General features: G+C 46.6%; 2 protein-coding genes across 2 annotated transcripts; one reads left to right on the forward strand and one right to left on the reverse strand.

The window, feature by feature from the left end:
- The first annotated feature begins 14,760 nt into the window (after nucleotides 1-14,760).
- Nucleotides 14,761-21,343, forward strand: AP1S1 (adaptor related protein complex 1 subunit sigma 1). Its single transcript, XM_036279500.1, has 5 exons — nucleotides 14,761-14,834; nucleotides 17,299-17,477; nucleotides 18,124-18,232; nucleotides 19,122-19,259; nucleotides 20,562-21,343. Exons 1-5 carry the CDS (start codon nucleotides 14,832-14,834, stop codon nucleotides 20,607-20,609), a joined length of 477 nt encoding a protein of 158 aa, XP_036135393.1. The 5' UTR covers nucleotides 14,761-14,831; the 3' UTR covers nucleotides 20,610-21,343.
- A 1,884-nt stretch (nucleotides 21,344-23,227) lies between these two features.
- VGF (VGF nerve growth factor inducible) lies at nucleotides 23,228-25,788 on the reverse strand. Its single transcript, XM_036280526.1, has 2 exons — nucleotides 25,603-25,788; nucleotides 23,228-25,106 (listed from the first exon to the last, which is right to left on the reverse strand). Exon 2 carries the CDS (start codon nucleotides 25,084-25,086, stop codon nucleotides 23,230-23,232), a length of 1,857 nt encoding a protein of 618 aa, XP_036136419.1. The 5' UTR covers nucleotides 25,087-25,106; nucleotides 25,603-25,788; the 3' UTR covers nucleotides 23,228-23,229.

The raw sequence follows: 25,788 nt of genomic DNA on the forward strand, positions 1-25,788 counted from the left end.
TACAGTTGGGGCCAGGGACAAACTGCAACCGAGGTACGTACCCCTAGCAGGAACCGAACCGGGACTCTCTGGTCCACAAGCTGGCGCTCTAACCGCTGAGCCAAACTGGCCAGGGCGAGGTGACTTTTTTTAAGTGATAAAGAACACATGCTGCCCTGGCCGGTTTGGCTCAGCGGTTAGAGCGTCGGCCTGTGGTCCGGGGAGACCCGGGTTCGGTTCCCGCTAAGGGCACGTACCTTGGTTGCAGTTTGTCCCCGGCCCTGGTTGGGTCGTGTGGGTGGCAACCACTCGATGTGTCGCTTTCACGTCGATGTTTCTCTCTCTCTCTCTCTCCCTCCCACTCTATCTGAACAAAATATCAAAAAATGTCCTCGGGTGAGGATAAAAACAAAACAAAACACATGCTTATTGTAAGATATTCAAACAGTTCAAAGGGTTAAAAGTGTGAACTTAGTTGGTCTCAGTTTCTTGGGTGTTCTCTCAGAACTTTGCTAAGCATTTATAAAAATATTTAAAATATTTGTTATTTTCACACAAATAAGATCATACCATATATATATACCTATATATATACCTATATATACCTATATATATGGTATGATCCTATTATTTATATATAGCGTTCTGCAGCTTGCTTTATTTACCTAATGATACATCCTACACACCTACCCCTAATTCTTTTTACCAGCTGCGTAAAAAGACGCATTATAATTCCTTAACTACTGTAGATGAACATTTTGATTGTTTCATGCTTTCTTTTTTTTTTTTATCCTCACCTGAGGACATTTTTCCATTTTTTTGTTCAGAAAGAGTGGGAGGGGGAGAGAGAGAGAAACATCAATGTGAAAGGAACACATCGAGTGGCTGCCTCCAGCATGACCCAACCAGGGCTGGGGATAAACTGCAACCGAGGTACGTGCCCTTAGTGGGAACCGAACCCAGGTCTCTCTGGACTGCAGGCCAGCGCTCTAATTGCTGAGCCAAATTGACCAGGGCATGTTTCATGCTTTCTTAAAAATTTTCTTTCTTTATTGATTTTAGAGAGAGAAGAAGGGAGAGGGAGAGAGAAATGGAAACATCAATGAGAGAGAACATTGACTAGCCACCTCCTGCATGGCCCCCCACTGGGGATTTGGCCCACCTGGGCATGTGCCCTGACTGGCAATCGAACCAGCGATCTCTTGGTGCATGGGTCGACGTTCAACCACTGAGCCACACCAGCCGGGTGTTTCATGGCTTTTTAAAATTGTCATTGTTGTTACCAACAATGCAGAGATGAATATCCTCACACATTTATCCCTATGTTCATGTGCTTGTGTATCCACAAAATTACTTCCCAGTGATGGGACTAAGTATCCTTTAAGAACCTCCCAATCCTGCAGTTCTTTGATTCTGGTAATGCAAACATTTTCAAATGATACCAAACAATCTAAAGTGATCATTTGCTGGGTTAGAATCACAACTTTCCTAAATAAGCCCACTGCCATAAATAAAGATAAATTTTAGACCTTGAACTAAAAATAACCTCCACATTATCATTCTCTCTAAAATTATGTTAGATTTCCTTGGAGCAAATTTTGATCATGATGTAAATCCAGAAAGTGTATTCACTCATTTACTCACTCCCCACCATTCTAAAGGCCGTCTCACTGCCCTTTCCATTCCTGGTTTCCTCTCAAGATTCATCAAGGGCATTCTTGGATGCCTCAGCAGGATACACTAAGACAGTGATTTTCAACCAGTGTGCCATGGCACGTTGATGTGCTGCAAGAATTTTTAAAACATGCAATACCAATTTATTCAGTGGCACTGACCTCTTTTCCCTTAGATTGTTAAACCAAAAAAATGACAGCAGCCAATACAATTGCCATCCGGTGTGAAAGAATAAAAATTATACCTATTTTTTGTCAGACTGGCAAAAAATATATTTTTTGGTGTGCCACAGAATTTTCGTAATTTGTTTATGTGTGCCATGAGATGCACAGGTTGAAAACTGCTGCACTGAGATATTCAAAGGAGACGTGCTTGTTTGACATCTCTTCCTAGTAGATTCCTCTCTTCAGGTTTGCCTTCTTCATGCTTTCTCTTCGCTGAAAGCTGATGGAGTCGGAGGGGACCCAAAGCCCATTCAAGCCTGGAAGGAAGGTTTCCCTCTCTCTTTAGAAAGCCAGTGGGAACCAGGGCAAGACCCAGAGGAAAGGAAGGACAGAATGGGTGGCTCACTAAACCTACTCTCAGATTTAGAGAGGAATACACTGTTTTAACCTCAGTGAGTTTTTTGTCTTTCCTTTCCTGTGTAACTGGCAAGCTTTGTAGGACAAAGATATGGTTGTAGAAGTAGAGAAAAAAGGCCAAAGAGGCCATTTGACCTACTTCTGTCTTAGACTACAGATGCAAAAAACTAGACGTGGTCTGATCCAGTTTTCAAGATACTTCTACACTGAGATCTGTGGCTATAAATTCAGCTGGTACTAAAGTAGTCCTCTTCCTGCAGGAATAATTCCTTCCTCTTATAGAGATCTCCCTTTAGGTTCATAGGGGCAGCTGGGGTCATGAAGGCAACAGTCCAAGAATTCAGGGACACCAGCACCCAGATATATCTTTCATCCTCCTTACACCCTGAAAAGATGACCAATTTCAGGCACTAGGCTAGTTGTTGAAGAGTTACCCATCTGTAACAAATTTGCTTAGAAACTGAAAGACCCTCTTTTTTCCAGAAGATATTTCAAAAAGCAGAACAAGTGAGCCTTAATTCTGCAGTATACAGTTCAAAAACTGCCTATACATGCTGAGAAGGCTCATAAGAAAAGAGTTCTTCAGAAGGCCTCATGATGGCAGAGGGCATTTGCTCCAGAGAGTGTCCCATTTAACAGTACCTTCTGCTTTTCCCAGATATTCTGAGGACAAAAATGACGGTGCAGCCTCACAGTGTGAAGCCTGCCCAGCCCTGCTTGGCTTTGCCCGGGCCCCCTCCTTGGCTGTTTCAAGTCTCTCTTCCTCTCTCTGTTTCTTTAGAGATAAAAAAACCAACAAGATCTGCTTCCAGCATCATTACTGCCGATTTCCTATAAACCTCACACAGTGGAATTATTTATTTGTCTGCCCAAGTATGGGCAATGAGTATGAACTTTGTAGATCCCTCAACGGCAAAACATACTCTATCAGAGTGAAACTTGTCAAGGAGACACCATCTGTTTCCAAATCACTTTTTAAAGATGGTTCCTCAGGTAAGTTTTGTTGTACTAATAGTAGCAAACACTTATTATATAAAGATAAGGAAACTAAGACAGAGTGGGGGTGAAGAACTTGCTGCTGTTATTGTTACCCAGCCCCAGGCAGTCAGACAGGTCTGTGCTCCTCATCACTGCATCTTATCTGTATGCCTTCTCGATGGCATTTGTGAATACAGGTCTCCGTGAACACAGCACAGTGCTCAGTTGAAGTCAGGAGCAAAGGTACTGTCCTCATGTCAGTCACCAGCGTGTCCTGAACTTACACGTTTGCCTTACCAACCTGAACACCAGCGTCTTGATTGTAGCCTTTGATCCCTAGCCACCAGATGTCGCTTTGACTCCAATAGAAAGCTCTTCTTTGAAGCAGAGCAGCTGGGGCTTCTACCAAAATCTTGAAAGTTTGAATCCCATTCAACTTAATAAGTATTTATTTAAAAGCTTAACTTTATACTGGGTAATGTAAAGCGCTTTTTAAAAAGTGTAAGTGACCCTGTTGAGCTTGACTCTAGTCTGGCATGGTGAAGAGACAGGAGAGGTGTAGAATAAGTGGGAGGCCCCTGGCGCCCCTCTGTCCACATGAAGGGGCAGGGCATGGTCCACCGGCCTTTTGGGCTGCTGCTGGTGAAATACCACTACTCTTTTTTTTTTTTTAATTAATTTATTTTTGTTACAGATGTTTCTCCTTTCCCCCCCACCAAATACCACTACTCATCGTTTTTTCACTGACCCAGTGAGGTGGGGTGTGTGTGTGTGTGTGTGTGTGTGTGTAAGTGAGCCCTGGCTGGTGTTCTCAGTGGTTAGAGCATAGGCCCATGCACCAAAGGGTCATGGGTTCAATTCCCAGTCAAGGGCATATACCTGGGTTGCAGGATCAGTCCTCGGCCGCAAACTCTCTCCTTCCCTTCTACTCTCTATAAAAATCAGTGGGAAAATATCCTTGGGTGAGGATTAACAACAACAAAAAAGTGTAATGTTTCTGACTATCTCCAAGTACCTAAGGAGAATAGACACCAAAAACCTAAAACACTATGTGAGTCACTGCAAAAGTGATGGAAAGGAACACTGTAGAAATGATCACTACAGGCCAGATTAGAGCAAAAAGGCTCATCAGGAGCAGCTGCTTGATTGAAATTTAAAGGATGAATATGATGAATTTAGGTCTGTAGGGAAGAAATGGCAGGGCATTCCAGAAAAGTGTGAACAAAATCTCAAACTAAAAATAATTCAAGGAACACGCTTGAGGATAAAATCCCAAGTCACCAGGTTTATTTTCAGACTGCTGCCTTCCTCTGCTGATAACCCAGCCAGTTGTCTCTCCCTCTCTTCCACATACCCTCTCCTAGTCTAGTCAAGCAAGTCTGATCAATGTCCCTTGAATAGCCACGCTTTTATGTTACCCATCATGTGCCAGACTTATAGTTGCAAGCCTAGGAAAAAGCAGTGACATTGACCACAGTGGGAAACCTAGAGATGGGATAATTCCAGGGGAAGGTAAGAGGAAGTAACTCTTTTTGGCAAGTGAAGTTTAAGATGACAATGGACCAACGACATACTTCACAGAACTAGAACAAATACTTCAAAAGTTCATATGGAACCAAAAAAGACCATGAATAGCCACACCAATCTTGAAAAAGAAGAACAAAGTTGGAGGGATCACATTACCAGATTTCAGGTTATACTACAAAGCCACTGTAATCAAAACAGCCTGGTACTGGCACAAGAACAGGCAGATAGATCAATGGAACAGAATAGAGAATCCAGAAATGGACCCAAGACAATATGCTCAATTAATATTTGACAAAGGGGGCAAGAGCATACAGTGGAGTAAAGACAGCCTCTTTAATAAATGGTTGGGAAAATTGGACAGCTACATGCAAAAAATGAAACTACACCATACACAAGAATAAACTCAAAATGGATAAAAGACTTAAATGTGACTCATGAATCCATAAAAATCCTAGAAAAAAATGTAGGCAACAAAATTTCAGACATCATATACAGCAGAATTTTCACTGATACATCACCTAAAGCAACAGAAACAAAGGAGAAATGAACACATGGGACTACATCAAACTCAAAAACTTCTGCACAGCAAAAGAAACAACCACCAAAATAGAAAGGTAACCCACTGTATGGGAGAGCATCACTGCCAATGATACATCAGATAAGGGGTTAATTTCCAAAATATATAGAGTGCTCATACAACTCAACAAAAGGAAGACAAAGAACCCAATTAAAAAATTGGCAGAGTAACTAAATAGACATCTCTCTAAACAGGACATACAAATGGCTAAGAGAGTCCGGCCGGTGTGGCTCAGTGGTTGAGCATCAACCCATGCACCAACAGGTTGCCAGTTCGATTCCCAGTCAGGACACGTGCCCAGGTTGTGGGCCTGATTCCCAGTGGGGGGCATGCAGGAGGCAGCCAATTGATGTTTTCTCTCATCGATGTTTCTATCTCTCTCTCCCTCTCACTTCTTCTCTCTCTCAAATCAATAAAGGAAAAAAAATTTTTTTAAATGGCTAAGAGACATATGAAGAAATGCTCAACATCACTAATCATCAGAGAGATTCAAATTAAAACAACAATGAGGTATCACCTCATACCCGTCAGAATGACCACTATCAACAAATCATCAAACAAGTGTTGGCGAGGTTGTGGAGAAAAGGGGACTCTAGTACACTGCTGGTGGGAATGCAGACTGGTGCAGCCACTATGGAAAATAATATGGTGTTGCCTCAAAAAATTAAAAATTGAATTGCCCAGTGATCCCACGTCTAGGAATATACCCTAAGAAGCCTGAAACACCAATCAGAAGGAAATATGTACCCCTGTCTTCATAGCAGCACTATTTACAATAGCTAAGATCTGGAAACAGCCCAAATGTCTATCAGTAGACAAATGGATAAAAAAGCTGTGGTACATATACACAATGGAGTACTATGCAGCTGTAAGAAAGAAAGAGCTCTTATCCTTTGAGATGACATGGAGGGACCTGGAGAGTATTATCCTAAGTGAAACAAGCCAAGCAGAGAAAGACAAATATCACATGATCTCACTTATTTGTAGAATATAATGAACATAACAGTCTGAGGAACGGGGTAGTCCCAGAGATGTGGAAGTGGGGTACAGACTGACAGTCCCCAGAACAGGGGATGGGGGGGGGAGATAAACCACAGAACTTATATGCATGTATGCATGAACAATGGACATGAACAACAAAGCTGGGGACAGGGAAGGGAGGGAAGGGGAGGGTATCAGTGGGGAAAAAAGGAGAAACATCTGTAACAAAAATAAATAAATAAATAAAATAATTTTTTGAAAAAAAAAAAGATGACAATGGAATTTTCAAATGGGTGATCCAATATATGTTTATTCAACGAGTATCAGGTGCCTTCTGTGTGTCAGGCACTGTGTTAGACACAGAAACAGCAAAAAAGACAGTTTATCATCTACCAAAAATAATATATATTAAATATGTACTATTAAATCTAAAATTAGAATTTAGCATATTTTGGATGAGAAGTAAGATTTAAATATATAGGTTTGACAATGATCATAATTGAAGCTAATCAATAAGCACTATGCAGGGTGCTATGAAGAAGCAAAAGATGAATAAGACACGGCCCATAAAAGAAAAGAAAAAGGAAAAAAGATACTGCTAACAAAGAGCTTACAATCCAGCTGGAGAGACAAGGCCAACTCACACATTCGACCAATGGACAACATAGCATGAGTGGCACTGATGGCACTGTCATGTCTGAGGGTGGAGTGAGAGCAGTGGTGTGGTTTGGGGCCCAAGAATTTAATCCTATGACCCTCTGCTAGAGTCTCACCTATCCTCCATCGCCCCCATCCCTACCTCATTCCCTCCTGTGCCAAAGTCTTGCTGGGTGCACGGATTGGCCAAATTCAGCAGACATGCCCATGCTGCAGGTGCAAAGAAAGTTTTGAAAGCCAATATCTGGACATTTTAAAGGCTACACTGGGAGGTTGTTCTAGCTCCCCTAGACTCATAAGGTGGAGATTTCTAAACCTTAGGAAGGGGGTTTAGAGCCTGAGAGGCGAAAAAGAACGGCAAACATCTACCACAGAAAGTATTTTAGTTACCAGGACTGCTAGGAACGTCATATGGTAAGATCCCAATTGCTCAGTTAAAAAAAAAAGTATAAGACAAACCCAAGGATGATTGCAAATGACATCACCAGGGAATTATGAACTAGGAACTTCAAGGCTATCTGGGCCTCTCTTCCAACCACTGCAGGAACCACCTCTACAATCAGATGAGGGAAGGCACAGGATGGTGTCAGCATGGTTCGTAGAGTAACAATATAAACACCATCTGCACCTTTGAAGGAGAATCTCACCTCTACCATTTTTCTACTTACACGAAATTAGATTTTAGCATATTTTGAATGAGAAGTAAGATTTTTTAATTTAATTTTTAATTAAATTTATTAGGGTGACATTGGTTAATAAGATTATATAGGTTTCAAGCATGTATTTCTATGATACATGATCTGTATATTGCAGAGAAGTAAGATTTAAATATCTAGATTTGACAACCAGGTATACAATCATATTTGAAGCCAATTAACAAGCACTGGGAAGGGTGCTGTAAAGAAACAAATGATGGCCCTGGCCAGTTTTGCTCAGTGGTTAGAGTGTCAGCCCATGCATCAAAAGGTCCTGGGTTTGATTCCCAGTCAAGGGCATGTACCTGGGTGGCAGATTCGATCCCCAGCCCTGGTTGGGGTTGTGTGGGAGGAAACCCATGAATCAGTGTGTCTCTTCTCACATCGATGTTTCTCTCTCTCTTTCTCTCTCTCTCTCTCTCTCTCTCTCTCTCTCTCTCTCTCTCTCTCTCTCTCTCTCTCTCCTTCCCTTCCACTCTAACTAAAAATCAATGGAGAAATATCCTAGGGTAAGGATTAACAACAAAAAAAGAAACAAAAGATGAATAAGACACCATCCAGTGAGTAACTTACAATCCAGCTGGAGAGATGAGGTCAACTCACACATGCAACTAGTTCTGTTCTTCTTCCTTCTCTACCTGAGTTATCAGCTTCATTTATAGGCCCATTACAGGTAGCTCTCCAATTTGTCCCTCTCCATTTCATCCTTATGCCTGGATTCCCCAAACTGCATCCTAGATGACCTTCCAGTCTTCCATTTATCCTTTCAAATTGTCCCCCACATTAGTTTAAGATTAATTTTCTTAAAACCGTTTTCACCAAGTTATTCACTTGCTCAGAAAATCATAATAACTCCCAACTGCTTACTGCATCAAATCTGAACTCATCTGCAGACATGGGCTGTATTGGACCCACTAACTCATAGATTCTCTGCAGTCATCATTCACTGACAATGAAGAAATCCAGTCCAATGTTTTCCAATTAGTTAAAACCACTTGAACTTTATGATTCTACAGGAGCACAATCCATATTTCTAACAATTATCTCATGAATCTTACTGTTTTAATAGGAATACTACATTGAAACAAGGAATTCTAGAAGGTATTAGCTTTCCAAGGAGTGTAGGAGTTTATATCTCTAGAGCTTCCAAACTTCCACAGGCTGTTGCCTTGCTGTCTGCTTTACAGCCTTACCTCACTTCTCATTACTACCTTATATACAACCTTCTACTTCCCCCATGAGAGAGAATACATCTCTTTTTGTTTTGCCTTCCACCCTTCTTACACACTTCTATTCCTTCTTTTCACTCTGTAATGATTTACTCTTTCTAAATCTAATAATCAGCTTTATTGATATTATTCGTGACCTAAAAAAATAAAAAACCACCAAGATAGTTCAGCCAATGTATATGCCATTGGCAAACCTAGAGTATGAGCAGAGGAGAAAGGGAAATGAAAAAGAAAGGGAGAAGAAAAAGTAGTAGAAGACAGAATTTGGGAAAGGGAAATGATCATTGCTGCCATTATCAAGTGTTTACTGTGGGCCAGATACTTACTATACATCCTCAGAACAATCTTGCAATCTCCTATCCTCACATTTAAAATGAGGAAATGGAGAGTTAAATTACTCACCTAAGGTTAGTAAGGGCCAGGGACTAGATTGCATCCTAGGGTGAATTAAGCCCATCCTCTTGCAACTAGAGAATATTATCTCCAACAAAGAGTAAGAAAAGAAGATCATAAAGTGGAGACAGGTAAAACCTTACCAACAATTGCTTCAAGTGCTATTAAAAAATAATAGCATGAGCCCGGCTGGTGTGGCTCAGTGGCTGAGCATCAACCCATGCACTAAGAGATCGCCAGTTTGATTCCCGGTCAGGACACATACCCAGGTTGTGGGCCAAATTCCCAGAGGGGTCATGCAGGAGGTGGCCAATCGATGTTCTCTCTCATCGCTGTTTCTCTCTCTCTCTAAAATCAATAAAGAAAAAAATATTTTAAAACATGTTTAAAAATAATTTAAAAATAACAATAGCATGATTAAACACCAACAATTATTTAGAGATAGCCATTAAATTTTCAGCGTGACAAAATTAAAATTTTCTCTTATAAGCAAACTCCTTTACTTTACTACACAAACACACATACCAGCATATACACTCACACATGAATATCCTCAGTTAAAAAACTTGCATTATAATTGGCCCTGGACGGTTTGGCTCAGCGGTTAGAGCGTCTGCCTGTGGTCCAGAGAGACCCGGGTTCAGTTCCCACTACGGGCATGTACCTCAGTTGCAGTTTGTCCCTGGCCCTGGATGCATCGTGCGGGTGGCAACCACTTGATTTGTCCCTTTCACGTCAATGTTTCTCTCTCTCTCCCTCTCCCTCCTACTCTATCTGAACATGAAATGGAAAAAGGTCCTTGAGTGAGGATTAAAAAAAAAAAAGCTTTTATTATAATTGATATCCTCCTGATCTTTATACTTGTGTCTGGGTTATATCTGTTCCTTTTTAGTTTTGACCCGTGCCAACCTTTTAAGATTCTCTTTATTTCTCCTCTTTTGCCTATGTCGTGTTTCTCTCCTGTTTCCTTACATCACTTTCTTTCTTTTTTTTAATTCCTCACCCAAGGATATTTTTCTACTTATTATCAGATAGAGTGGGAGGGAGGGGAAGAGAGAGACAGAGAGAAACATCAATGTGATAGAGCCACATCAACTGGTTGTCAACTACATGACTCTACCAGGGCCAGGACGAACCGCAACTGAGGTACATGCCCTGCACCGGAATTGAGCCCCCAACTCATTGGTCCATGGGCCAATGCTCTAACCGCTGAGCTAAACTGGCCAGGGCACTTACATCACTTTTTTTTTTTTTAAAGAAAGCACCTTTTATTTATTTACTTATTTTTTATCCTCACTCAAGGACATTTTTCCATTTTTTTGTTCAGATAGAGTGGGAGGGAGGGAGGGAGGGAGAGAGAGAGAGAGAGAGAGAAACATGGACGTGGCTGCCACCTGCATGACCCAACCAGGGCTGGGGACAAACTGCAACCGAGGTGCATGACCTTAGCAGGAACTGAACCCGGGTTTCTTTGGACCACAGGCCGATGCTCTAACCACTGAGCAAATTAGGCCAGGGCTACATCACTTTTATATCAGCACCTCCTTTTCTCTTTTATTCTATTTTCCCTTATTACCTACATATTTCTCTTACTTTAAGAGGGTGTTGCTAGTACCAGAAGTCCTAGCCACAATAATTGGACAAGAAAAAATAAATAGCTTCCAAATTGGAAAGGAAGAAGTAAAACTGTCATTATTTGCAGATGATATGATTCTGTATATAGAGAATGCTAAAGACTCGATCATAAAACTTCTAGAACTGATAAATGAATTCAGTAAAGTAGCAGAATACAAAATAAATATCCATAAATCAGTTGCATCTTTTATTATTATTATTATTTTTTTTATCCTCACCCGAGGATATTTTTCCATTTTTTGTACAGATAGAGTGGGAGGGAGAGAGAGGAAGGGAGAGAGAGTGAGAAACATAGACGTGAAGGGACACATCGAGTGGCTGCCACCTGCACGACCAACCAGGGCCGGGGACAAACTGCAACCGAAGTACGTGCCCTTAGCGGGAACCGAACCCGGGTCTCTCCGGACCGCAGGCCGACACTCTAACCACTGAGCCAAACTGGCCAGGGCAATCAGTTGCATCTTTTAAATTTATTTTTTTAATCCTCATCTGAGGATATTTTTTCATTGATTTTCAGATAGAGTGGGAAAAAGGGAGGGAGGGAGAGAAATATCGATATGAGAGAGACACATTGATTTGTTGCCTCCTGCACAACCCAAGTCCGGGTCAGGGATCGAACCTGGAACCAAGATAAGTGCCCTTGACCAGGAATCAAACCTACAACTCTTTGGATTGCAGCTGATGCTCTAACGGCTGAGCCAAACTTGCCAGGGCTGTTTTTATTGGTCTTTTAGAGAGAGGAAGGGAGTGAGAGATAGAAATATCCATGTGAGAGAGAAGCATCATTCAGCTGCCTCCTGCATGTCTTCTACTGGGGATCAAGCCCAAAACCTGGGCATGTGCTCTGACAGGGAATTGAACTAGGACCTCTCCATCCATGGGACAAGGCTCAATCCACTAAGCCACACCGGCCAGGCTCAGTTGCATTTTTACACACCAATTATGAACTATCTGAAAGAGAAACTAAGAAAACAATTCTATTTACAATTACATTTTAAAAAAATACTTAGAAATAAATTTAGCTGAGAATGTAAAAGACCTGTACTCGGAAAATTATAACACACTGAAGAAAGAAATTGAAGAAGATACAAATAAGTGGAAGCATATACCATGTTCATGGATAGGTAGAATTAGCATCATTAAAATATCCACACTACCCAAAGCAATCTATAGATTCAATACAATTCCTATCAAGATATCAATGGTGTATTTCACAGAACTAGAATAAATATTCCAAATATTTATATGGAATCACCAAAGACCCCAAATAGCCATAGCAATCTTAAGAAAGAAAAACAAAGTTGGAGCAATCATGCTACCTGATATCAAATGATACAACAAGGCCATAGTAATCAAAACGGCATGGCACTGGCATAAAAACAGACATACAGATCAATGGAACAGAATAGAGAGACCAGAAAGAAACCCATGCCTTTATGGTCAAATAATATTTGACAAAGGAGGCAAAAATATACAATGGGCCTGGCTAGTGTGGCTCAGTTGGTTGAACATCATCCCATGCACCAGGAGGTTGCTGGTAAGATTTCCAGTTAGGGCACATGACCAGGTTGTGGGCTCAATCCCTGGTGGGGGTGTGCAGGAGGCAGCCAATTTATGTTTCTCTCATTGCTGTTTCTATATCTCTCTCTCCCTCTCCCTTCCTCTCTCTCTAAAACTCAATAAAAACATATTTTTAAAAAACATACAGTGGAATAAAGACAGTCTATTCAATAATTTGTGTTGGGAAGACTGGACAGATATGTGCAAAAAAGAAAGAAAGAAAGAAAGAAAGAAAGAAAGAAACTAGACCACCTTCTTACACCACACACAACAATAAAATCAAAATGGATTAAAGACTTAAATGTTAGACTTGAAACCATGAAAATCCTAGGAGAGAACATAGGCAGTAAAATCTTGGACATTTCTCATAGCAATATTTTTTTCTGATATATCGTCTAGAGCAAGGGAAACAAAAGAAAAAAAAATAAACAAATGGGACTATATTAAACTAAAAACTTTTTGCACAGCAAAGAAAACCATCAACAAAATAAAAAGACAACCCACTGAATGGGAGAACATATTCTCCAATGACACATCTGATAAGGGGTTAATATCCAAAATTTATAAAGAACTTATAAAACTCAACACCAAAAATACAAACAGTCCATTAAAAAATGGGCAGTCTGGCTGGTGTGGCTCACTGGTTGAGCGTTGACCCCTGCATCAAGAGGTCTCCGGTTCAATTCCCTGTCAGGGCACATGGCCAGGTTGTGGGCCAAGTCCCCAGTGCGGGGCATGCAGGAGGCAGCCAATCGATGTTCTTTCTCATCGATATTTCTATCTCTCTCTCTCCCTTCCTCTCTTTCTAAAAACCAATAAAAATATATATATTTTTTAAATGGGCAAAGGAAATGAACAGACACTTCTCCAAACCAGACATACAGATAGCCAATAAACGCATGAAAAGATACTCAACATCACTAATCATCAGAGAAATGCAAATTAAAACCACAATGAGATATCACCTCATACCTGTCAGAATGGCTATCATCAATAAATCAATAAACAACAAGCATTGGCTAGGATATGGAGAAAGGGATACCTTAGTGTATTGTTGGTGGGAATACAGATTGGTGCAGTCGCTGGGGAAAGCCATATGTAGTTACCTCAAAAAATTGAAAATGGAACTGCCTTATGACCCAGCGACTCCACTTCTGGGAATATATATGAAAAACCCTGAAACACTAATTTGAAAAAATATATGCATCTCTATGTTATTTACAATAGTCAAGATTTGAAAACAGCTCAAGTGTCCACCAGTAGATGAGTAGATAAAAAGCTGTAGAACATTTACCCAATAGAATACTACTCAGCTGTAAAAAGGAAGGAAATCTTACCCCTTGCAACAGCATGAATGGACCTGGAGAGCATTATGTTAAGTGAAATAAACCAGTCAGAAAAAGACAAGTACCATATAATTTCACTTATATGTAGGGTCTAATTAACAAAACAAACTAACAAACAAAATAGAAACAGATTCATAGATAGAACACAAATTGACAGTTGTCAGAGTGGGGGAGGAGTGTTGCAGGGCTGGATGAAAAAGGTGAAAGGATTAAGCAACACACACACACACACACACACACACACACACACACACACACAAACTCAGTCACAGATAATAATATGGTTATTACCAGAGGGTGGGTGGAGGTAGAAGAGGGGATAGGGGGGATAAATGGTGATGGAAGAAGACTCAACTTGGAGTGGTGAATACACAATACAATACAGATGAAGTATTATAGAATTGTACACCTGAAACCTATATAATTTTATTGACCAATGTCACCCCAATAAATTCAATAAAAAAGTTTTTTTAAATGTGGCTTCTAGCAGGTTCGCAGCAAATGTCTATTTGAGCTCTATACTTTCTTCATGTCTGCCCCACCACCCTTTGTCTTCCAGTCTTCCTGGTCATTCCTCCTCCCCTACATCCAATTCCTACCCTGCTCCCTCTCAATAACCCACTCCATTAGTACTCCCTACCTCCTCACAAACTCCAAGGATCCTTCCAATCACTTCGCACCCCTTTTCCCGCCCTTTCCCCCCCCCGCAAGGTTCCAAAGCTCGAGGACCTGATTGTCTTTTCCCCCCATCCTTCCCAGCCCACAAGTCAGCCTTGTTACCATAACGACAGAGCGGCTCAAAGCTGAAGTCAACGACCTGGTTGCCATGGCTTCCGCTTTTCCTCCATCCCCGCCCGCGCGCCCCGCAGTATTGGCGCCTGCGCAGTACTCAACGTGAAGGGGCGGGACGAGGCGGGGCTTTAAGCCCGAGTGGGAGGAGGAGGAAAAGGGGTAAGAAAGGGAGTGGAACTGGCACCTACGGTGGCCGGAGAGGGACTCGCCAAGACGGAGGCTGCAGGATGGTAAGCTGTGCGAAGAGGGAAGGGAGGGGAAACCGAAGGACCTGGGCTTTACTTGCCGGGGTCCTTGGGGGCCGCCCCCTATGGGAGCTACTCTTACTTCCTCCGGTCCTCAGAGGACCACACTTTCCTGGGCGGGTAGGCTAGCCGGCCTCGGGAGGAAGAGCAGCTGGAAATGGCTTTAGGGAGAAGGGGCGGGGATAGGGAGCATTAGTGGGGCGAGAGAGGGTTGATTTAGGGGGCAGCGGGACCGTCCCAAGCCAGAGGGAGCGCGTGGGTCGCAACCCAAGGGGTTTTGATCACTGCCGCAGGGAAGTCGCCCGAGGAATAGGGGCACGAGGGACTGTTGGCGGAGGGAGGCAGTGGGGTCACGGGTCACGCTCCGTCTCCCTGCAGCCCGGAGAGAAGCAGAGGCCCGCGGGGTTAGAGCTGTATGGGAGGGGGTAGTTTCTGGGTCCGAGGAGTGGACGTCCTGCCTCCGTTTATCGTTTGGCTCGCCTAGAGGCTAGATGAGGTGGAGAAGGCAAGTGGGCTCCAGGTCTTGCTCTTGAGGACCCAGGCTTTGGAACCCTGACCGGCTCTGGTGCTCTTCACTCGCCGCCCCCCCCACACACCCCGTTTTCTTTCTGGAACCCAGGCCTTCCGTCTTCCTGCTCGCCCTTCCACTCCCATCTTAGACGTGCACGGCTCCCTTGCGCCCCTCTGTTGCCTTCCCATCACGCTAACGGCGCTTCCCCTTCCTCACCACCAAAAAAACCCTTTAATTATGATCTTTAGCCTACTAAACAGTGTTAAACTAAAACTGTCCCACACATCCAAAGATTCCAACTCTGGTAATGTCCGTGGAGAGAAGAGCTGCAGGGAGAAGGTGGTAACTCCAGGATGTGACCTGGACCCCCTGGAACTGTATAGCTGGGATACACCAGGTAGCCAGGGCTCTGCACTCCTACCCATTCTACCCACCTTTAGCCTAGTTCCGCAGACATTCCCCTGGAGAGCCATCCTGGATGGCATTGTCCTAACTGAAGAGCTGAAAGGGAAATTGGTCTCCTGTCGCCTGGTAGCAAGCAGGAGGCACCAAGAAAGGAAGAGAGGAGCTTTGGCCAGGTTGCTTAGTTGGGTGGAGCATTGTCCCATACACCAAAAGGTTTTGGGTTTGATTCCCTCTCAGGGCACATGGCTAGATTTCGGGTTAGATTCCCTGTGAGTGGAGGCTCATGCAGGAGGCAACCAATCTATGTTTCTTACATCAATATATTTCTCTCTCTCTATCTCTCTCTCCACTTCCTCTCTCTCTAAAATCAATACAAAATATCCTCAGGTGAGTATCAAAGAGAGAGAGAGAAAGGACTATCATGACCAAATGCCTGAATGACTGAGGAGAGAAGAGGGTAGAATTGGGGGGTGGGGCACCCAATACCATATACTAACATCAAGGATACCCCTGGGCATAGGACTGGCATGGGAGGGCAATGTGTTAGGGACAAATGGCTAGGATAAGGTGAAGAAATGAGAGACAAAATACCCAAGTTCAGTGTGGTGGTGGATAGAAGAAGCATGGAAGAAAGACATCTCTGACATCAGTTATGGGCTGACTGTCACTGTGCTAGACATTTTACTTACCTTTAGGAAACGGTTAGGAAACAGGAGGTCAGGGGAAAATAATAGTTATAACTAATGTGTTACAGTGTTTATCATGTGGCAGGCACTGTTGCATATATCAACTAATTTAATTCTTCCTAACAACTCTGTAAGGTAGGTACTTTTATTTATTATTAATTTTTGTTAATCCTCACCCAAGGATATTTTTCCATTGATTTTTTTTTTTTTTTTTGTATGTGCCCCTAGCGGGAACCGAACTGGTCCGCAGGCTGACGCTCCAACCGCTGAACCAACTAGCCAGGGCTCCATTAATTTTTTTTAGAGTGGAAGGGAGGGAGAGGGAGAGAGAGACAGAAACATCAATGTGAGAGAGACATACCAATTGTTTGCCTCCTGCACAATTCCAACTGGGGCCAGGGATTGAACTTGCAACCCAGGAACGTGCCCTTGACGGGGAATCGAACCTGAGACCCTTTGGTCCGAGGGTCAACACTCTAACCGCTGAGCCAAACTGGCCAGGGTGGTAGATACTTTTATTGTCTCTATTTCACAGACCAGGAAACTGAGGCCCAGAGCCATAAAGTACTTGTCCAAAGCAAATTACTCAACTAGTAAAGCCAGGATTTGAACCCAAATGACAGACACAGAAGCTCTGACAGTCCCCAGAAGGAAAGGCACCAGCTGGTGGGAATACCCAGAGTTGAGAGCAAGGGCTGATTATTTGAAGAAAGTAGAAGCTGTGAATGGAGAAGAGTTAGATGAGATCAGTTTGGGGCTGTGTGTTTATGGAGGAAACTCAGAGAACCAAATATCTGATCCTCAGCTCTGCCTCTCCCTTCCCCACCCCTAACCCCCTTTCCCCCAGATGCGATTTATGCTGCTGTTCAGCCGGCAGGGAAAGCTGAGACTGCAAAAATGGTACCTGGCCACATCAGACAAGGAGAGAAAGAAGATGGTTCGGGAGCTCATGCAGGTTGTTTTGGCTCGAAAGCCCAAGATGTGCAGTTTCCTGGAGTGGAGGGACCTTAAAGTTGTCTATAAGAGGTGACTCCCCATCTACTTTCAGACCTACCTGGATCCTGCTTGATTGGGGCTTGGCAGTGGATCTAGATGGTTGAGTGATAAGCAATACCTAGGTCAGGGAGAACTGGGAGCTAAGGACATCTGGAGGGTAGTGATAAACTCAGCTTTCTTTCCTTTTCACATTCACCTTGAAGAAATTCTTGTTCCCCACTTAGTTTTGCTCTAGTCTCGCACCTGCTTCATGCACATACATCTGTCCCAGAGGCCCTATCTTGTCCATTACACATGTTCCTTGCCATCTCATTCAACAGTCATCAATCCTTTGCCACTTTTCCCAACACACACACACACACACACACACACACACACACCCTTTCCAGTTCCTTCTCTGAGCAAATGAAATTAGTTGGCTCAAGTTTTTGCTGAGTCAAACTGAGCAGGTCAGAGAGCTAGCTGAAAGAGTTTGGTTGTTGCCTGTTTGTGGGAGGTACTAAGAGGCTGAGCAAGTTATTATTTGTATACCTGGGGCTACCCCACCTTTGTCTAGTAGCCACACAGACCCTGAGCTGGGAATGAGGAGAAATGAGAGGTTTGAGCCCAGAATGCCTAGGTTCTGAAGTAGGCCCAGTAGCCCTTTCAGCTATCTCTCATGTGCTCCTGTCCTCAGATATGCCAGCCTCTACTTCTGCTGTGCCATTGAGGGCCAAGACAATGAGCTCATCACACTGGAACTGATCCACCGATATGTGGAGCTCCTGGACAAATACTTTGGCAGCGTAAGTCACCCCACCCTCCCCTGTTTCCATACTCAATAGTCACCTCTTTCCTCCAGACTCTGGGGCCCTTCTATTCTCTGCCCTGGGATACTCTGGAGAGGTGAAGTTGTAACAGTGAGAATGGTAATTAATCTCCCTCTTTAAGCCTTAAACCTATTAACCATGCCCCTTAATCAATCTGGGGGAGAGGAGTGGGGAAGAGAATCTGCCACTTAGTCAGTCCATCTAGAACTCAGCTCAGACTTATTACAAAAAGACAGATTCCATATTCAGATTTTATCAGTAGTTTCTGATCTTTTTTATGTGTTAATCTTTACCCAAGAATATTTTCCCACTGATCTTTAGAGAGAATGGAAGGGAGGAAGGGGGAGAGAGAGAGAGAAACATTGATGTGAGAGAGACACATCAATTGGTTGCCACATGACCCTGACCAGGGCCAGGGATCGAACCTGCAACCCAGGTATGTACCTTTGACCAGAAATGAATTTGCGGCCCTTCGGTCCTCAGGCCAAGGCTCTAACCACTTAGAAAACCTGCCAGGGCAGTATTTCCTAAACTTGACTCCTTTCTTGCCCCAGGGAACCTAGGAAAGGAAGCTAGACCAACTGCTGGTGGGAACAATGTCACAGATTTTGGGCGGGGGAGGCAACAAGAGCCACAATCAAGAGCAGCTAATATAACCACACAGAAAGAGACAGGAGAAGGAAAAGGAAAACCTGAACCAAGTTCTAAGGCCTAGGGGTTAGGAGGACATAGACCTGGAACAGAAACCCAAAATGGGAGGAGTAGTCATGAAGAAGATGGGGAGCCATATTGAGAAAAGGGGTGGGGGCATGTGGGGTGGGAATGCACTTCATTACTCAACTCTGCCTTTTTCCCCTCCTCTCAGGTGTGCGAGCTGGACATCATCTTTAATTTTGAGAAGGCCTACTTCATCTTGGATGAGTTTTTGATGGGGGGTGATGTCCAGGACACCTCCAAGAAGAGTGTGCTAAAGGCTATTGAGCAGGCTGACCTGCTGCAGGAGGTATGGGTACAGGACAGTGAGGAGGAGGAAGAGTATCATGGTAGAGGGTGCCCTCCCTCCCCTGGACACCTTGCCTGCCTGCCACAGCTGTCCCCTTTCTGCCATCACAAGGCCCCCCCTCCCTGTGTTGTCTGGCTCCTGTACCTGGTTGGTCAGCTTGCCCTCAAGCCCTGATTACTTGGGGTAGTAGGTGGGGGTGGCAGACAGCCCACCTGTGCCGGTTCTCCTCTCCTTCCTGAAAGACCCAAGGTGCCCCACTCCAGCCGAATCTCCTTTGTCCCATGCTTCTCTTGTCATTTAATGGTTGCTCAGAGAATTGAAGAAGGGGCACATGGTAGATAATTCTTTTATTCCCTAGTGTCTCCCCCTACCCCCCCCCTTTTTTTACACACACATAATCAAAATGAACCTCTGCTTCTCAGAAGCAAAAGACTAGGGATTTGGGGGTTGGGTAGAGAGCACCTAGCTGTTGGTTTACCCTGCTATCCTGAGCCCCCCTGCCCTCACCCCATTACTGCTTGCCCCCTCTCTGCTGTGCCACTGCTGAGACTTGGTGCAGGAAGATGAGTCACCAGAATCTGCAGTGACAAGCAAGCTGGCCTGAGCTGGCTCTGAGGAGGGGGTGAGATAGGGGCTCATCTCTACAATGGGAGAAAGAACGGAATTGAACTTGCCACCTCAGTGGTATAGGTTCCCTTTCTCTCTCTCTTTCACACACACACACACACACACACACACACACACACACATACACTCCCTAGCACATATGTGCCCTGGCCCACACACACACCCTGTTACTGGTGCTCTGCTCAGACCCTAATGACTCATCTCTCTGCAGTCTGGTTCACCTTACCTCAGAGACCTGATGCCAACCTCTTACTCCCCCCAACCCCTGAAAAAAAAAGGACTCAACCATCTGCTACCCAGGCCAGCCCTCAGAAAGTGTTTCCCATCCCCTAATCCCAGCTTTACTCCCTTTCCCCTCAGATAGTAAGGCTGGGCCCCCTGCTCACCAACCTGGCTTTGGGTCCTCTGGGTGGTGGTGGACTCAGCCTGGACCCCCCTCCTTGCCACAGTTGGCTCTGGGAGGTGGTCCTGAGAGGCTGGGGAACTCCCTGTAGGGTCCCCAGCTGTTCTGCCTTGGACTCACATTGGCTTCTCTCTCCCCTCCCCATTTCTTTGTGTGCCTCCCCCTCTCTGCCTCTGTCCTTGTGATGCTGTTGTCTTGCCCACCCACCTCCCATGTTCCCTGTCTGCCTCCCCTGATGTCACTGCGTCACCCTCTGTTTGTCTCTGCTTTAGGAGGATGAGTCGCCTCGAAGTGTGTTGGAGGAGATGGGTCTTGCATAGCCCTGCCCAGGCCACACGGAGATATGGGGAGCCGGTGGAGATGCAGGGCACAAGTGGCCCTTTTCTGGGTGGGACTCAGCTGCCCCTCTTCTGCTGTCTCACCTTCTTTTGGAGTGAGCTGTAGGCTCAGGTCCCTCGAACAGTCTCTTCCTCCATCCTGTACCTCCTGTTTCCCCTTTTCCTACTGAAAGTTTTTGGAGGTAGGAGGCAGGAAAATATGACTGAGACCCAAGATGGGGGTGCTATTTGGCTTTTATTCCCTGCCTTTGAGAACTATTACTCCAACTTTCTTCCCTCCCTTATAACTGTAAATATATAAATATGTCAGGTTAAAGGGAAAAGGTTTTCAGGGCTCTTCTCTTCTCCCTGCCCCATAACCTACCTCCACCCCCACCTGCAGCCAGCCAGGGCAGCTTCTCTGCCTGGGAAGGGGGCATCTGTGTAGTGACTTTGTCGTCCTTTCCCCTCATCTACACCCTCCCTTCCTTCTTGGCTGCAGTAGGGCCACTGCCCAGTGTCAGGGAAGGAACAACATAGTTAATTTTTTTCTAACCTTGCCACTTTGAGGGAGGGAGGATTGGGGGAAGGGCAGGCTTCACGGGAGATTGGGCCCTATTCCTCCTTCATGCTATGTTCTGGGTGAGGCAGGAGCTAAGGGGGTGGGGTGAGGAAGTGTCTGACTTTATATCCTTTCCTCTGAAATAAAAGGAAAAACATTTCTGGACTTTGCCTGAGGCTCTGTGAAAGAAGACAGGGCTGCTGGGATCAGTCAGGAGGGGAAGGAAGCACTGCATTTGACTCTTCCCCAGAACTGGGTTTGCCTGATTAGGGCCCCCCAAAATATTTTTTAAATAAACAAAAGGATAGATACCCAGTTTAATTTGTATGATAATGAATAATTTAAAAAAATTTTTCTTTATTGATTTTAGAGAGAGAAGAAGGGAGAGGGAGAGATAGAAACATCGATGAAAGAGAACATCGATTGGCCCCCTCCTGCATGCCCCCCACTGGGGATCAGGCCCACGATCTGGGCATGTGCCCTGACATGGAATCAAACCAGCAATCTCTTGGTGCATGGGTTGATGCTCAACCACTGAGCCACACCGGCTAGACAATAATGAATAATTTTTAATGTTAAGTGTATCCTATACAAATGTATCCATTATGTATCTAAAATGCACATTTAAATGAGAGTCCTGTATTTTATCTGACACCCTTACCCCAGATTTGCTTGCTCAATGCCTCTCCCACTAGCTAGCTCCCGGAGCTGTTTTCAGCCAGGGAGGAGAACTTCCAGGGACCTGGTTTCACTCCACTTAACGTTTCTTTGTGAGGGATTTCATTTGCCTGGTTTAGTTCTTTTTTTTTAATGCCAGTTTTTGTTTTTGTTTAGTTTTTTTTTTTTTTTTCATTTATTGACTTTAGAGAGAAAGGAAGAGGGAGAGAGAAGTGGAAACATTGATGACAGAGAACATCAAATGGCCGCCACCTGCATGTCCCCCTCTAGGGATCAGACCCACAAGCTGGGCATGTGCCCTGACTGGGAATCCAACTGGTGACCTCTTGATGCATGGGTTGACGCTCCCAATGAGCCACGCCGGTGGGCTGCCTGGTTTAGTTTAAGTTTAATTTGGGAAAGAGACTCAGGAGTTCAAGGGTATATTCCACCCCCTATACTTAGAAAAGGGTTGAGAAGTGGCTAAAACCAGGATGTTTCTGTGGCTGCCAACTGCCCCTCCTCCCCATATTTTTTGTCAAGTATGTAGGACCAGGGATTTAGGAAGCAGTTAAGGGAGGCAGGTTAGTGAGGTGGAACAGGGGACGTGGGGAGCCACCAGCACTGCCTGTGTGGCCCCTTGGGCTCACAGAAAGCCTCCTGGATATCCCAGAGCTGTGGCTCCTTATCTACTTTGCATCTCTCTGCCAGGCCCTGGGAACCTATGACTTCAACCACCACCACTTCAAAGCTGGAAGTGGAATTTAGGGTCTCCAAATAGATAAGAGCCTATTCTGCCCCCAAACTCGATTTAAAGTGGTTGGCGCCACTTCAACCCTCGCTTCTTAAGGAGGAGGAGATGGGTGTTGTGGCTAGTGTTTCCCTCACCGCCCCTTGGGAAGGACCGAGCATGCCCAAGGGGACGGGTGAATAACCGAGAACAAAGTCCTAATAAAATAGTCACTTTTATTTCTTAGCAAAACTATTTCCTCCGTGAGGGGTATTTACAAGAGAGAAAGGAAAGAAGGGGTAAATTCACAGCGATCTGGAGAGAGTGGAGAGGCTTGTGGGAGACCCAAAGGGAGTGAGACAGACACAACGGGAACGGGGTTGGGGGGAATAGGTCGGGGCAGCGCCCCGCGAAGAAAGGGAACTCGCACAAACCATTCTCCCTCCTGGGCTGGCCCTGGGACACCCGAGAGTGAATTTGGGGAGTTCGGGCTTTGAACCCAGGAAGAGATCTGACAGGTCCCCAGCACAGCCCGGAGGCGGGGCAGCCCGCGGGCAAGGCGGGGCGGGGGCCGAGGGCGGGGCCGGGACGCATGCAAATACCCAGAAGGGACAGGAGTGACACGGAGGGGGGTGACCGAGCGCTTTGCTGTGGCGCTCGGGGGGCGGGGCCGGTCACGGGCGTCGGAGCAGCACGTGCTCGATGTAATTCTCCAGCTCTTCCTGCTCTTGCATCCGGCGTTCCTCCGCCTCTGCCTCCTCCTGCGCGCGCCGTGCCTGGGCCTCCCCGCCAGGATAGCGGCGCGAAGGCGGCAGGACGTGGTAGTAGTGGCGGCGGCGCGAGGCAGCAGGAGGCTGCAGCGTCCGCGGCCGAATGTAGTTGGGAAAAGGGTGGTAGGGACCCGGGGAAAATACCTCGTCCTCCTCACGATCCCAGGGCGGGAGCACCTCGTTCCAATCAGGCAGCTCCTCTCGAGCTGGGGCGGGGGCGGGGGGCGGGGGCTGCGGAGAGCGAACGTGGGTAGGGGCAGGGGCGGCCCGTGGGGGCGGCACAGGCTCCGGAGGGGCGTTCTTCTTCCGCTTCCGCTTCTCCTCAACCTCCTCGATAATGCTGACCACGTCATCCGCTGGCAAGTGGAGTTTGGTGGACAGCTCAATGAGGCTATCGATCGTCTGTGGGTCCATTTCTTCGTCGTCGTCGTCCTCCTCCTCCCCGCCCTCCTCTACCCCATCAGCGTCCTTCCGACGGTGGCCAGGCGTCTCCTCCTGGGAGCGCTTGTCCTCCGCTCCGGCTTCCCCGTCCTCCTCTTCAGCGAACAGTAACGCGTTCTGCCGCGCCCTCTCCGCCTCCTCCGCCTCTGCCTCCGCCTCTGCCGCCTCCTCGTCCTCTTCCCCCACCCTCTCCTCACTGCCGTGTCTCTCCTGCTCCACCTCCTCCTCCTCCCTCTCGCTCTCTCGCTCCTTCTCCTCTTGCTGCAGCCCCCGACCCCCCAGGCCGCGTTGCCGGGCCCCACCCTGCAGCAAATACTGGAGTAGCAGGTCAGAAGCAAGGTCCGCCAGCCTCTCTTCTTGAGCTGCGGCCTGCCGGGTGGCCTCGGCCTGCCGCCGCCCTTCCTCTACCTGAGCCAGCCCCTGCTGTAGAAGGCGCTCACCCGCCTCGGAGCCACTCAGGAGTGAGCTCTCCGGCCGGCGCGCTATGGGGAAGGGGGCACTGAGGCCTTGGTACGCCTTGGACAGGGGTGCCAATGCCTCGCCTAGGTGTGTTTTGGGGGAGGGCACCTTTTCTCCGAACTGGTGGGCTTCGGGAAGGGGGCGGTTCTCGGGCATGTGAGCCTGGAATTGCTGGGGAGCCGGGGGCGGCAGGGGCGCGCGCTCTGGGACACGCGCCTGGAACTCTCCCCAGGAAGCGCGCCACACACGCTCCGGTCCAGGGCTCTCCAGGTTGACTCGGGTCAGCGTGTGCGTGCGAGTTTCCGTCTCTGCTGCCGCGGTCTCCTGCTGGCGCTTGGCGCTGCTTGGGCTGAAATCTCTCAGTTCCTGGAGCAGGGAAGCTAGCGCCTCAAGTTCCTCGGAGGGGTCACCCGCCTCGGGACCATTCTTCTGAGTCTGAGGGCGAGGCGGGGCCGCGGGCGCCTGTGTCTCCGGTGCTGGGAGGCTATGTGTCTGGCTTCGCACGGTCTCTGTTAACAGAGTTTCTGCTGCTTCTTCCCCTGGTTCCCTTTGGGAGCCGCCTGGCGCAGGGGGCGAGGCCGGGTGGTCAAGTGCCTGTAGCAGCACCGTGGCCAGCGCCCGGGGATCCACACCCTGAAAAAGCTCTCCCTCGTCCTGCGGCTCTGAATTTCGAGCAGCTCGGACCTGTGGGGCGCGACCATCCTTCAGCCTGGGCACTGCCTCCCCAGATACCGGCTCTTTATGCTCAGAGCTGAGGGGAGGTGACTGCGCCTCAGGGCGCCCGGGGGGCATTCCTCCCAGCCCCTTAATCAGTAGAAGGAAGCAGAAGAGGGCTGAAGCCTGCAGCCTGAGCGATTTCATGACCAAAGGAGTATCGGAGACTGAAAAATAGAAGGGGGGAAAGAAAGGATTTCTGTAAGAATTCTCAGCTCTCTGATTCTATATCCCCTTCCCCCACCTTTAATCAGGAAATCAGGGTTTCCCTGATCCCCCTAATCTTACCCAGAAGAGAGACGTTTAGGCGCAAAGAAAAAAGATGTATTGATCTCTGGAGTCGTGTAAATGGGAAAATGCCCGCAACCCTCACCCCCACGGTGCCTCCTCGCCCCCTTCTCTGAGCCATCTCACTGCCAGCGCCCACGTACTAAGTAGCGAGGATAAGGGGAAAATCTCTGCTCCCTCCCCACAGGCACAGGACTCTCTGGATGGTGCGTGGGCGACTTCAGCAGCAAGATAAAAGCGGCGACTCCCCCATTTACCAGTGATCCTTACAGGGGCTCCCCGATGTGTTTTCAACACCCCCATCCGGGAGGACAGAGAACCCTCCCTCACGCCCACCGCTGCCAGGGTTTGCGGGAAGGATAGCGGAGTATTTACCAGCTGGTGTCACGATGCGGGAGATGGAGAGGAGGGTCGATGAGGGATGGGGACAGGGGAAGATCGGGAAGATTCCGCCTCGGCTCCGAGAGGTGAGAGGTGGCTGGAATAAGAGCGACGGTCGAGGTCTGGCGTCCAGTGGGCTGGGCTCAGCTGGGTCCGCGCGGCTCTGGGCAGCTCCCTCGC

The sequence above is a fragment of the Molossus molossus genome, unplaced genomic scaffold, assembly GCF_014108415.1.
Source record: "Molossus molossus isolate mMolMol1 unplaced genomic scaffold, mMolMol1.p scaffold_m16_p_3, whole genome shotgun sequence".
In the NCBI taxonomy this organism is placed as follows: Eukaryota; Metazoa; Chordata; class Mammalia; order Chiroptera; family Molossidae; genus Molossus; species Molossus molossus.

What these genes read in the sequence shown, in the direction of transcription:
- AP1S1 (XM_036279500.1), top strand. An exon ending in CTTAAAGTTGTCTATAAGAG is followed by an intron (nt 17,478 to 18,123) that starts GTGACTCCCCAT and finishes TCCTGTCCTCAG; the next exon opens with ATATGCCAGCCTCTACTTCT. An exon ending in TGGACAAATACTTTGGCAGC is followed by an intron (nt 18,233 to 19,121) that starts GTAAGTCACCCC and finishes CCCTCCTCTCAG; the next exon opens with GTGTGCGAGCTGGACATCAT.
- VGF (XM_036280526.1), bottom strand. Translation starts at nt 25,086, where the DNA reads ATGAAATCGCTCAGGCTGCAGGCTTCAGCCCTCTTCTGCTTCCTTCTA.